This window comes from Cygnus olor, chromosome 3, assembly GCF_009769625.2.
Source record: "Cygnus olor isolate bCygOlo1 chromosome 3, bCygOlo1.pri.v2, whole genome shotgun sequence".
Taxonomy (NCBI): domain Eukaryota; kingdom Metazoa; phylum Chordata; class Aves; order Anseriformes; family Anatidae; genus Cygnus; species Cygnus olor.
Genome location: NC_049171.1, coordinates 49,714,359 through 49,728,237, shown reverse-complemented (window position 1 = coordinate 49,728,237; position 13,879 = coordinate 49,714,359). Strand labels below are relative to the sequence as shown.

General features: G+C 37.0%; 1 protein-coding gene across 1 annotated transcript in view; it reads left to right on the top strand.

Moving 5' to 3' along the window:
- REV3L (REV3 like, DNA directed polymerase zeta catalytic subunit) overlaps window positions 1-13,879 on the top strand; it is a 125,144-nt gene that overhangs the window by 72,528 nt on the left and 38,737 nt on the right. Inside the window, 26 exon segments of the mRNA XM_040553862.1 lie at window positions 2,251-2,390; window positions 5,358-5,834; window positions 5,837-5,905; window positions 5,908-5,963; window positions 5,965-6,151; window positions 6,154-6,465; window positions 6,468-6,686; window positions 6,689-6,732; window positions 6,734-6,836; window positions 6,839-6,991; window positions 6,994-7,035; window positions 7,038-7,094; window positions 7,097-7,134; window positions 7,136-7,221; window positions 7,223-7,259; window positions 7,261-7,360; window positions 7,363-7,462; window positions 7,464-7,530; window positions 7,532-7,579; window positions 7,581-7,649; window positions 7,652-7,705; window positions 7,708-7,762; window positions 7,765-9,567; window positions 9,939-10,917; window positions 11,518-11,596; window positions 12,726-12,851. Coding sequence (XP_040409796.1) covers window positions 2,251-2,390; window positions 5,358-5,834; window positions 5,837-5,905; window positions 5,908-5,963; window positions 5,965-6,151; window positions 6,154-6,465; window positions 6,468-6,686; window positions 6,689-6,732; window positions 6,734-6,836; window positions 6,839-6,991; window positions 6,994-7,035; window positions 7,038-7,094; window positions 7,097-7,134; window positions 7,136-7,221; window positions 7,223-7,259; window positions 7,261-7,360; window positions 7,363-7,462; window positions 7,464-7,530; window positions 7,532-7,579; window positions 7,581-7,649; window positions 7,652-7,705; window positions 7,708-7,762; window positions 7,765-9,567; window positions 9,939-10,917; window positions 11,518-11,596; window positions 12,726-12,851 — 5,500 coding nt within the window.

The window sequence follows — 13,879 nt, the reverse complement described above, 5'->3', positions numbered from 1 at the left end:
ATGGGAGATAAAAGCCCAGCGAGACACGAAGAGCCATATGGTGGTGTCATGCTGTGTTAGACAAATTTTCCTGGAATCTAAATGCTAGGCTTGAATGCAGAGAGATCCAAGTTGTTCTTTGCAGAAGTCATCTCAAGCCTGACTTGGTTTACTAATATTGACAAAGATTTGCTTTGTGCACAGGATCATAGCATAATCCCAGCTGGAAGAAACATCTAAATGTTACCTAGTCCAGTGCTGTGGTCAAAGCAGCTTTGACCAGATCAGCTGCCTAGGACCTTTTCTGGTTGAATTTTGAATATCTCCAAGGATAGAGGTTGCATAGCCTCTATGGACAACATGTTCCAGTGTTCGAACACCCTCATGGTGAAGAATTTTCTCCTTATACATGACGTTTCCTGAGGCAGCCCTGTGTCCACTTCCCCTTATCATACCACCATGGGCCTCTGAATCTGTTTTTTTCTTTACATCTACCCACTGAGCCTCTGATGAGTGCAACAAGAACTTAGTTTTTTCTCAAGGCTGAACAAATCCTATTCCCTTAGCCCTTCCTTATAAATCATATGCTCCAGCCTCCATTCACCTTGGTGGCCCTCAGTTGGATTTGCACCAGTTTTGTCAGTGTCAGCCTAGTAGTGGGGAGCCCAAAACTGAGCCCAATACTCCAGATGCAGCCTCACAGCTGCTGATACTGGCTACAGTCTTGCAGTCTTGCACCTTTACTACAAAGGCACACTGCACACTCAGACCCCAGGGCTTTTACATCCTTTTCCACAAAACCATTTCGTAGCTAGGTCGCTCCCTGCCCGTAGCAGTGTATGGAGTTATTTCATCTAATTTGTGTGACACTGGATTTGTCTTTGATGCAGTGTTTGAGGTTTCTGTCAGTTTATTCCACAACCTGCTGAGACCCTTTGGGATAACAGCCCTACTCTTCAGAGTATTGGTTGCTCCCCTCAGTTTGATATTCACTTGCACGTATAGCTGAATGTCTTTGCACTGTACTTTTCCATGTTTTCTGTTTTGAGAACATAGAAGAGGGAAAACTAAATTGACTTAGTTCATGGTCACTGTGAACCCATCTATCCTTGTTACTGAGGTCTCTCCTCCAACCCATGCTGCTTCCAGACTTTGAGCTTATTGCTCCTGAACTAATAAACATGGCTTCATCCAAGATGGTTCATTGCTGAGCCCATTCAGATGTCTGTGGTGTTATGATGCATATAATTCATGATCTAGTTGTACTCCACAGATAAGAGTTCTTCAAAAATAGATAAATTAGCACTGAGAAAGCACACTAACCTAAATGACTTCAAAACCTTGGTATTTACACCTTCTAAGGTACTACACAATAATATTTTTATATATGTCAAGCTGCTCATCAGTTGAAAAAATTCTTTACTAGGATAGATTTATTTTTATCTTACAAAAAAACAGAAACAGACAAACAAAAAGTTCCTAAAGATTTATCTGGACTCACTTCTTGTAACCACAGGATAACTTGCCACTTCAAAGAATTAAGTCTATCTCATGATTTATTTTAAAGGAGAAGAAATCAAATTACTCAGTGCTTCTAGAGTGGTAATTTACTTATGGGTTGTTTGGGAGGTTTTCTATTTTATTTTTTTCCCCATCATATAGTAATTCCACCTTAAAAACCTGGAAAAAGTCATCAGAAGTTTGTATTTGTAGATTTATTCTTTTTTCTCCAGCAGATTTATGACTGTATAAACAGCAGCTTGGAGCAGTTAATGTAGAGTGGCTGAAGTATCAGCAACAGCAACTTCAGAATATTCAAGGAGGGATGGAAACAAACATTTCTTTGGTGATTGTGCTTTAATTAAGCCTGCCATGAGACAGAGATTCCCTTAAAAAAAAAAAAAAAGCCATTTCCTAAGAGCTAAACTGAAAAGCATGTTGGACAGTTGCTTTAGTCCTCAAGTTTCAAGCAATAAAATTAAATTTCAGTGAAATTGAAGCAAAATCAAGCATCGAAATCCCCTAACTTCTTAACCTAGTGATTTCTGCTGTTCTTGTCTGTAGATTTTAGAATTTTTACTACTTTCGTTGCCTGTTAAAATAATAATATTTGAGTTTCGTAGTGAGAATATAATAGTTTTTTTTGTTTGTTTCACTTTGCTTGCCCAAAAACCATGTAACATCGCATCTTTTTGATTTTGAGGTTCCCTGTGGCTTTAGGTATTTTCTACTTGAAGTATTCTGCATTATTAATTCCTTCATTTTCTTTAGGTCAGCTGGCAAAAGTATGCATCGAAGTTCAACAGAAGAGGATTCATCTTCAGAGGAAGAAATGGAGTGGAGTGGTAGCAATACGCTCCTAACTAATCTCTATATACCTCAGTTAGATGGGACTGCAGATGAAAATGGTGGTAAGTAATAGAAAAATGGCTTTGGAATTGAATCACTAACTGGGTCATAGTTTGCTTTCAGATCAATTTGCTAATTCTTGAAAGTCCTAAGCGTCTTCGATGTTGTCTCAGCTGGAAGGAAATGTATTGCAGTCTATTGCAGAAGAAGGCCCTTAACATCTTCCTTATCAGTCAACAGTATTGTAATCCCATCATCTACAGTGAATTAACAGAATCTGCATTTCGTATTGTATAAATGGTTCAAAAAGGGTATTGTTTAATAAGTTTTAGGGAGAAGTTCTTTGTTGCAAGGGTATTTTTCTGTTACTACTTGTCTACAAATATGGTGCTAAAATTAATGATTCCGTAGGATCATTATCCTGCTGGGATTTTATTGTATATAGTAAATTTATTATTGTGTAAATTTAGATGGTTAACTTTGCTTTGCAAGTATTTTGCCACCCATACTAAAATACAGTGAGCCTTTGTTTGAGCCTGTGTTACATTCAGCAGATTGCATGTTCACATCCTGGGATTGCATGAGTTAAAACTATGCAGTAGAAGGCTGCTGCAGAAGAAAACTGCCTTTCAAAAGTCTATTAAAATATTAAAAAAAAAATTAATTTGTAGAGATAGGTCTTGCCATCTCTTTCTAACAGGCTGTCTTCGTTCGAAATAACCTTGGTTACTAGAATGCACACTTTGAGATTAGGCAAATACATAACTAATATTATTTGTTTCATTAGCCAAGCTACCTACTTTCATATTTATAAATTCTGAGTGAAACAATGTAAAATGTACATATCCTGGGGTGGGGGTAGAATATGTCTGTATCCAGAGTTGTCCTAGTATTAAGTTCATTTTTGTTCTTGGTATAATCAACAGTAGTTGATTTTCTTTGTTTCAGAGACGTTGTATTACTCATATTTCATTGTCTTTAAAATCTGAAATTTGTGGTTAATAACGCTTTTGGTAGAAACTTTCCTTAATCTATAGTAAAAACTGTTTAGTGTAAAAATCTTGTTGGCACACATGCGTGTACCTAATATCCTATTGCTGCATTTGCTCTTAGGGGAAGGGATATAATCTGTTACAGAAGTTATGTATTTGTGTCTCTTGAAACTATTTGACAAAATAATAAACATCTGTATCAGTACACAAATATACCTTAATATACCTATAAGCAATTCCGTATTGAAGAAGGTGAGCTATATGATCTTAGTACGTAGGCAACCACAACCATTCTTTCATGTTCACTGTTTAAAGCATAGTTGGTTTTTTTCCATTGCTTTTATAGGTATAATAGTAGGATTAATACATTAATTGATGTACTTACTCATATGATTGGTTTTGCAAAGTGCACAATTGTGATTTCCTTATTTGCTATACTTTGTAACTTACTGTAAAAAGGGATGTTTCTGGCTAATGAAATTGTATCTTAAATCATTGTTTAAATTGTAGAATAGTCTAAGTATTTTGAATATTCACATGCAGGAAAAGAATGTCCACTTTAAGTTATTACTGCTCATTTAATCAGATACAAAGTAACTTCTACTATATATAAACTTTGTAAAACAGGAGATACTCAGAACAGATCTCAGTCCAGTTCATCTGAATTTTAAAAATGTTTATCCACACATGAATCTCAGTGTCCGTAACATCTGATTGATTAATAGTATTTTGCGGTTTTCATGTGTGTCTGAATAGTCAAGTGTCTTGCAAATGTTCATGTGGCATTTCACTGAACTCCCATTTTCTTGGTCTTCAATTAGTCATCCTCGTTCTTTGTGTGGATACTTCCTCCTACTCTCAAGAATCACAGGCTGCATCTCCTGCTGCCTGTTTAACAGCTCAGTGACTCTGTGTATGCATTAGGAAGTGTTATTAGAAACAGATTGAAACTTCCTTTTATTTTCTCACCCAGCTACAAATAAATTGCAAAGATGAAGGCACTATGAATCTAAGATAATCCACAAATTAGTTTAGACTAAAAAAAAAAAAGGCAAACACTCAAAGGGTCTCCCATCTAGTATGACAGTTTGCAGCTCATGCTTCCAATCATACAGCATGTTTCATTAACTCCTGTTCCCCTTCAACATTTCAGCTAGAGTTGTGGACACATCAACAAACTGCCATGTGCCAGGAGCTCTGTGGTATCTGCCTCTGCAGTGGAATAAACTCTTTGTAGTTACTTCGTGTTGACTATAGTTATGAACAAGCATACATACTGCAAAGCAGATGTTAATTTGTTACTTACCGTCTGCCTGCACGCACTTACCCTGCAGTAAATGTGGTGAAAGTAAAAATGAAAGAGAGGATAAATAGTCCTAGTTCATGTCATGAGTCTGCACAGACAGTTATCACAGCATATGCTGGTTGTAGACCTGTATGGGAAAGTTAATGTGTGAATATGAATTTATAATCTAACTAATAGTACAAGCTCTTCACATAAACGCCTGAATGGATCAACACAGGATAGTTGATCCAAAGCCCTTGCTGTGTTATAAGCTCATGCTTCAGCTTTCTGTGAAACGACTTTTCTATATGGAGAAAATCATCTAAGTACATTCCCTTGTTTTTTAGAGCCAGTAAGTATGCATACTTCTCAGGGACAAAGCAGGATACAAGCTTTTCTAAAAGTCAATCTCTTTGTATTTGGTTTTTGGAAAATGATTTTAGAAACCTTCTTTCAGAAAGCCAGCATGAATCTTTGCCAAATATATATATAAGTCCACCATTTATGAGTAATTGACAGAATATCTGAGACAGAAATGTACTAATGATGTGATTTTGATAAAGCAACTCATGTACTTGGATCTGTAGTTGTCATGATCATAAATGGAATATGCATTAGAAGAGGTTTTGGTGGGTTTGTTTGTTTTTGTAGGGGAGGGCTTTCATGAAAATATCATTAAAAGGGTTAATACCTTAGGTGTTCTTTTTTTTTTACAGGAAAACTAGAGTAAAATTGCTTGTCTTCCATTTCAGACAATCCTTTGAATAATGAAAGTTCTCGAACTCACTCCTCCGTCATTGCAACAAGCAAAATGTCTGTAAAGACCTCAATCTTTCACAAAGATGCTGCTACACTAGAACCCCCGTCTTCTGCTAAAATTACTTTTCAGTGTAAACACACAAGTGCCCTTTCTAACCACGTTTTGAATAATGAAGATTTAGTAGAAGACCTCTCGCAACCAAACACGGAAACAAGACCTGAACTTTCAGTCCATTCTCTTACAAAAGAAAGCACTTACACAGCAAAGTACCCAACATCATTCAGCAATAGTACCCATGCAGAAAACGCACATAAAGAGAGTAACAAGAAAGATACCCTCCCAGTTCCTTCATGTGAAAATAATATTTTTGAATATGAAGATGATATTTCATCAGTGAGCAGACAAATACCTAGCAGGAAGTATACTAGCATCAGAAAAGCTGAAAAGGATGTCTCTTTTATGCATGTGGGCCCCACATTGGTGACAGCATGTTGAATAAAAACTCTTTTAACTTTTCTGATTTGGGCCACTCTGGCCACTCCAAGGTAAAATGTCCTCTGAAGTAAATGAAAAATCCAGCAGTGCAAGTATAAATAGTTTTTTTTCCAGCAACAGTTACAGAAAATTGTGAATTGGTGTCTTGTTCAGGAGGCAGTCGAACTGTGGTACATGCACTTGAAAATAACACTGATGAAGGTGGCCTTAATAAGCTTAAAATTAGGTATGAAGAATTTCAGGAGCATAAGGCTGAAAAGCCAAGCCTCAGTCAACAAGCAGCACATTATATGTCTTTCCTAGTGTTGTTCTTTCTAATTGTCTCAGCCGACCACAAAAGTTAGCTCCTGTAACATATAAATTACAGCAAGGCAACAAACAGTCCAGGCTGAAGCTGAATAAAAAGAAACATAGTTTTATCAATCATCAGGAGCCTGCAACTGTAATGATGTTGTATCAGTGAAGGAAAGCTGCTATAACGCAAGGTAATGCTTGTAGTAATATTCCTGATAAGGATAGTGCTTTACCTAGTGACTTAGTCCAAGTTCCTCTTGAGGCTTTTGAAAACAAAATGCCTACAAGTACTGCTAATTGTAATGACTGCCAGGTGGAGATGGATCTCTTGAAACTGAGCAGTCATTTGGATTATGTGGGAATAAATACACACTTCGAACTAAACGGAAGGTAAATTATGAGACTGAAGACAGTGAATCAAGCTTTGTCGCACACAACTCAAAAATTAATCTACCTCAACCAATAGAAAGTGTTGAAAGTTTGGATGGGTCTCAGAAGTCTCGAAAACGTAGAAGACTTTCTAAAAAATTGCCACTGTTATTATTAAATATATTATCATCAATAGATTTAGAGGGAGAGAAAAATATGCTTGTTAAACTAGGGAAAGTAGATTCTAGTGAGGAAAGAGTAGTACTCACAGAGGAAAAGATGAATTATTATAGAAAGCTTGCACCTTTAAAAGACTTTGGCCAAAAGTTCCTGACTCTCCTGCAACCAAATATCCTATTTATCCACTAACACCAAAGAAAAGTCACAAAAGGAAGCAAAACATAAGTCCACCAAGAAAAAAGCTGGAAAGCCGCAAAAAAACAGGTAGTAAAAATATTAAAAGAACTTTATCTTCAGGAAAAGGACTCATACATTCTTCTCCTCCTTCAGACCGCATATAATGCTGAAGCTGAAGACTGTGACTATAACTATAGTGATGTTATGTCTAAATTAGTTTTCTTTCTGAGAGAAGCACAAGCCCAGTAAACACCATCCCCACCTCGTTGCTGGTCTCCCACTGATCCAAAAGCAGAAGAAATCTTGACCAACATGGATAGAGAAGCTTACATACTAGAGTCCCTATATGTACAACAGCAAGGCTGTTAATTCTAGTGTAGGGAAAAAATAGTAGAGCAAAAACTCAGGTTAAAGAATGTAAAAAGAAATTTGCTGGCCCCACTGTATCAACCAGAGAAAAAGAAAAAGATGATCAGGCTGATAAACAGCAGATGATGGAAAGAAGAAACCTAGAACAAAGCAAAGACAGAAAACACAGAAAAAGTGTCCTCAAGAAATGCGCATGGTATTTAAAGATGAAAAGGAAGTACTACTCACTCTACACAGAAGTGAATTTTGTGCTGAAACGTCAAGATCTGCCTGAGATTTCGATACAGCGCACAGCCACTTCATAATCCGAAAGATGGTCCTATTCCTGGCTAGTCCAGCAGGATATCTAACCATCCAGGCACAGCTCCCTTCAGGAGCTGATGCACAAGGTAATTCGTCAGGGGCTGTTTTCATTCATTGATGGAAATTGATAAGCCTATAATTGCACAGTGTTTACACCTGCTCCTCGAGGAAGAGTCCTCATGTCATCTCTCGTGTCTACTCCTCCAGCATCTGAAGGGAAGGTACCAAAATGAGCTCTCAAAGGCCTAGGACTCAAAATGCTGTATTTAGAATGAAGGAACCTGCTCTCATTAAAAACATATTTGACCCATCTAATCACTCAACTCAGGTAACACAGAATGTGCGCATCTCTAAAGATAAGACTTCTGTAAAAGCAGAAGAGATAAAAAATTTGCAAAATAGGTATTTACCGTCAGCTGGAAAATTAAATGAAGCTCGTGACTCTTTGGACGCAACAAAGATGGATCAGTTGCATGCCACTAACTATTTGCATTGTAAAGACAATAATCAACAGCAGATTTTTTGTTTACCAGAGGCTTCCAAGCATTCTGATCCTTGTTCTTCTATTCTTAAGTCATCTGAGGAAAGCCCTGGGCCTCTTCAGTTGCCGAAGAACTGTTTTGTAACCTCTTTGAAGAGTCCAGTGAAACAGTTAAATTGGGATCAAAACCAGAGAGGATTTATTTTCGACATGTCACATTTTAAACCTGAAACGGTAAAACAGAAACCTCTTTCAGAAACAACCATGCAGCCAAAACCCATCTCTCAGTATAAAAACAGGACTATAGTGGCCCCGTCAGTGTTCAGTGAAGGACAGTCTGGCCTAGCTGTTCTGAAAGAGTTGCTCCAGAAGAGGCAGCAGAAAGCTCAGAATGCAAATGTTACACAAGAACCATTACCGGTTAAAACACAGCTGAGCAGAAGTACGCCGTGCCCCGTGGAACAGAATAAAGCAGTCAAAAGGTCACGGACAGTCACATCGCCTAGAAAAGCACGTGCTCCCAGGAATACAAAACCTAAAGAAAAATCAGCAAAACTTTCCAAAATGGAGTCCTTAAGCCAGCAGGTCTCTAGTCGCATCGATCATTCTGTTTCTGATGACAGCCCCATTTTTTTTTCAGACCCTGGTTTTGAAAGCTGTTACTCGCTAGAAGATAGCTTGTCTCCAGACCATAATTACAACTTTGATATTAATACTATAGGGCAAACTGGATTTTGTAGTTTTTACTCTGCAAGCCAGTTTGTCCCAGCAGATCAAAATTTGCCCCAGAAATTTTTGAGTGATGCAGTTCAAGATCTTGGTTCTGGACAAACAACAGAAAATGACTTTCTGTACCATAATGACCAAAAATCTGATGAAGAAAAACAGCATTCGTCAAGCACAAGTAAGTGGATAAGATCTGGTTCTCTGAGTCCTGAGCTTTTTGAGAAAACGTCACTGGATAATAACGAGAACCACTGCCATAGCCAATGGAGGAAAAATGTTCATCCTTCAGCTTCTAGATCTAACTCTGTCGATACCTCTTGTACGCAAGAGACAGAGGTTTGTTTAAATGAAAAGTTCAAATTGAATAGAAGTACGGTAAATAAGGAGAGATTTCTTAACCTTCCTCAGCCAACCAGCTCAGACTGGATTCAGAGCCACATGAGAAAAGAAACCACTTTTGAACCCTGTCAACCACTTGATTCTGTTAATACCTCCTTTGCATCCATATTGTCTTCTCCTGATGGTGAACTTATAGACGCAGCCTCTGAGGATTTAGAATTATATGTTTCAAGAAACAACGAGGCATTAACTCCAACTCCAGATAGTTCACCAAGGTCTACCAGTTCTCCCTCACAATCAAAGAATGGAAGTTTTACACCTCGTACTGCTCACATTCTTAAGCCGCTCATGTCCCCACCCAGCCGTGAAGAAATCATGGCAACTTTGCTGGATCATGATCTCTCAGAAACAATTTATCAGGAACCATTTTGCAGTAATCCTTCCGATGCTCCAGAAAAGCCAAGGTACTGTGTTAAAGGCATTTCTGTCTACATATGCTTGTGATTATATTAAATTTAATTTATTCCTATAAACAAATTTATGCTGTTATGTGGCACAGATGCATGAAAGATTCCATCTGATATATCTATATTTGAAGCTGAAAATTATTGTACTTCTCCTGCAAATACCCATTTTCATTCACGACACTTTTTTTATCGTTTGATATTTTTGTAGTTAGTGGAAGTCTGCCTGCTTGATTTGTAAAAGAGAGATACTGCCCACAGGAATTGCATTGTGAAAAGACTAGTTAGCAGGACTCTGCTTGTCTATTATCTTGAGGACTGCCTGCAATTCAGTTTAGAGCAAAGCAATAATTCAAACTATTTTCTTTTCAGGGAGATTGGAGACGGCTTCTCACAGTAGAAACTAGACTTCCAAATGACCTGCTTGAGTTTGAGGGAGACTTCTCATTAGAAGGCCTACGACTCTGGAAGACTGCGTTTTCAGCAATGACAGAAGGTCCTAGACCAGGGTCACCTCCTCATTACGGTCACTCTACTGTTAATAAAAGAGAAAGTAATAGCCATAAAACTAGTGAAGACAAAAAAATAGTTATAATGCCATGCAAGTGTGCTCCAAGCCAGCAACAAGTTCAGATATGGCTTCATGCCAAAGAAGAGTATGAACATTTCAAGAAATTGCCTAAGAATCATCCTGCTGAGCTGGAAAAGGCAGCTGAGAATTTCAGCTCCACAGTATTGTCTGGAGAGAAACCTAAAGAAGTAGTAAAAGCAGCTAAAGATTTAAATTTGTCAAGCCTGGAAGATGAAAGACCTGTTGTGCCTACAAAGGATTCTCCTGCTTCTGTGGCAGATCCTACAAAAATACAAACCAAGGAAATGTGTGATAAGTCTGTAAGTACTATAGGAAATTCTATAAATATTAAAAGTGACATAGACTCCAATAAAACTCCATCTGAAAGCAAGATGCTTACTCCTTCAACACTAGAACGGGATAAGGAGGAGGAGGAAGAAGATTATGTCAATTATAGTTCACCAGATTCTCCAGTGCTTCCACCTTGGCAACAAGTAGCATCTCCAGATCCCAAGCAGTCCAATGCAGAAGATGCAGAGTGGAAAAGTCAGGATGTTATTTTGTCTTCTGTGGAAGAAAATGATGTAGCACTTGTTGGAAGTGCACAAAATTCTCCGTCCACCCAAGAGGATATTAAGATGACTTTTGACATGTCTCCATTTCCAGTTATTGAAGATCCTGGAAATTCTGAATCTGTTTGCCTACATAGTACACCCATTGTGCAGAGAAAAAATAGTGATGGAATACCTGAAGTTTTGGGGTTTACTCCTTTATCAACAGGTAAATTCATTAACTGATCTTAATGATACTCAAAATCTTTTCCGGAATATGATAAGATACATTTCTTTTGACATGTTGAGAAAATGCCTAAATTTTCACAAAAATTTATTTAAATTAGTTTGGGAAAGGAAAAGGCCTGTACATCGTTGTTAAAGTAACTATTTAATTATGACAAAAGTCTAGTAGCAGAACACACTTGTGCTTCTTGGTGTTGTTTAGTGTCTGAACTCCAAAATGCTGGTTAAAAAATCTATTTAAAAGTATAGCTTAACTTGGAGGATTTGAAAATCTTGTTTGTTACATCGCTTTTAATAAGTTATATTACAAACATCATTTAAATGTAGAGTGTAAATAACATTCTGATGCTAGAGATAAGGTGTGGTAAATTATTGGCTGTGTACTGTGCATTCCTAAATGTCCGTAAATACCAAATCGTAATAGTTGTGCTTTGGATTGGAGAGAGAATAATGTTATATTTGTTTATATGTTATATATATGTTTATAATGTTAACCAAATGCCTCTGGTTGTTTCCAGCATGTTGTTTAATGTCTAGACAATATTATTGAGGCTAAACAGTTTTTCACTTCTCTTTGTTTACAGAACCAAAACCCAGAAACTGTGTCATAAGAGAGGAAGTAATACTGATGGTCTTCGAAGAGTACTTCTAACCTCACAAATGAAGGTAAATAAAGATTTTATGCACAGATGTATTTTTTAATGCTACACTTAACGTTGCCATTCTCTTTCTAACTAAAATAATCTTTCTCATAAGTTAAACAGATACCTTTAATACATATTTTTTGGAACTTTTTAGAATTCTTTAGGATGATTTTCTTTTGTGTTGTTTTTTTCTTTTGTTATTAAGATCTTGAAAAGATATTTAAGATGGGAGGGTGCAATTGCTGTACAGTCAGTATACACTCAGGAAGAAGAAATAAGTTTTATTTGCAGAAAAAAACAAGTTGGATTTTAAGATTATGTTCTATATTTTAGGGTAGCGAAACACTAATGAAACAATAAGAGACACCATCTAAGAATGTTGTGTCGCTGTTTTGTTTGCAACATACTTTTTAAGTTCTGTTGTGATTTCCCTTTAATACACACACACATACACATATACTTATTTATATCTCTGTGTGTTTATTAGTTTTCAGACAATGTTTTAAACATTTTCTGAAAACATAAAAGGCAGTGAATGGCACTGGTATGCTTACAGAGTAGAAAGGGAATGGATCATGTGAAATGATCAGACTGGCATGTTTTCCTTAAAGAGTATTTCTGCTCCCCTTACTGGAAACAGAACACTTGGTTAGGTGCATCATGGATCTGACCTGACAGTCTTTTCTTTTGTTCTTATATACTGGTATTCACCCAGTTCGAGAGGGTAAGTGTACCCTTAATTCAGTGCCATTATAAAGTGGTGACCAAAACAGTGTAATTTTAATATGAATTTTTGGTCAAGAGCTAATAGAGACTTGATGGTTCTGCTGTCCTCAGGTTTCTAAGAAAACTGACATGAATTTATTTAAAAAACAAAACGAACAAACAAAAACAGGTATTTTAAACTGCCTTTGGCTTCACTGTGATGTTTCATTAACATTATTCCTAAAAAGGAGAAAGATACAACTTTTGTTTCCAGGCTGCAAAATGATAGGAATAGTGAAAGCTTTCTTTTAGTAATTGTAGTGTAGCATTTTCATTTTAATTGATAAACCTGTATTTAATTTTGACACCATTGTGTATTTATTTAGCAACCTGCAATTTTTTCAATGTGTGTGTGTGTGTATGTTGCTTTTTTTGTTTTTCAATAGAATCAGTTTGCTGCCCTTGGTGCTCCAAAGATAGAGTCTTCTGAGATTGAAGGACCATCTTTAAATAACACTTACGGTTTTAAAGTCAGTGTGCAAAACCTGCAAGAAGCAAAATCTCTACATGAGGTAATTTACATTATGTGTTATTTTATAAAACGATAGTTCATCAAACTAGTTTTATAATGGCAGTATTTACAAATCCTTTCCTCCTGACTTATAAGTAGTCAGTGTGTGATGTCTGCAGCTTAAGTAATTGCTGTACTAGTTTCAACTTGATCTCTACATGCTTTTATTTAATAGTATTGGACTAAATTTCAGAATATTTTGTTGAGTAGATGGTAAACCTTTCTTTAAACAAACACTAAGGGGAAGATCAGGAGGAGGAAATAGTAGGGTTTTCTATAAAGATATTACTGGAAAAAATAGTTGGTCGTAACTTCCACAGATCATTTCCTTAACAAGTCTTCTGACCTCATTCAGTCAGTAGTCCCTCCCTGTATCTCTCTCTACGTGGTAACTTCTGAATCTGTTGGCCATTGCTGCTGCATTTAACAGAGCGCTAGATACCTCAAAAAGTGTTTTGATATGTTTCGTGTAAGTCAGAGCTTGGTCTGAGGGGAAAGATCAAAATTAATGCTGGAGAAAGGGATGTAATGTGAATACTGTACTGCTGCGTTTGGCTCTGCTGCCAGCTCCCAGTCCGCCCATGACTTGGAGTTAGCTGTCAACCAACTTACAGATGAGGTCGGGAGACAGTTTTATGTGCTGAGTAGCTAACGTAGGAGAAGCCACAAGAAACTAATGATATTGCAGGAAATGGAGATGTAGCTTGGTAGAGCAATTCTATTTCAGTGATGGCTCTAGTGATCTAGGACACAAACCCACAGCAAATCAGACTGTCCCCGAGGCAGCTTGCTTACTCAGATGTATTTGTAATTTTTCTCTTGTAATCCTCCCAACTCACTCATTAATTTATCAACTATATTATGCAAGACAACGCAGAAACAAAATAGTGTTGAAATGGCATTAAATACTGTATAAATTAAAAAGTGTACGATAAACAGGAATTAGCATTTTCTTAATGCAAACTATTTTGCAAAAAGGTATAGCAACATGATGTGGAAGTTCATTTATGCAAGTTAAGGGAAAAAGAG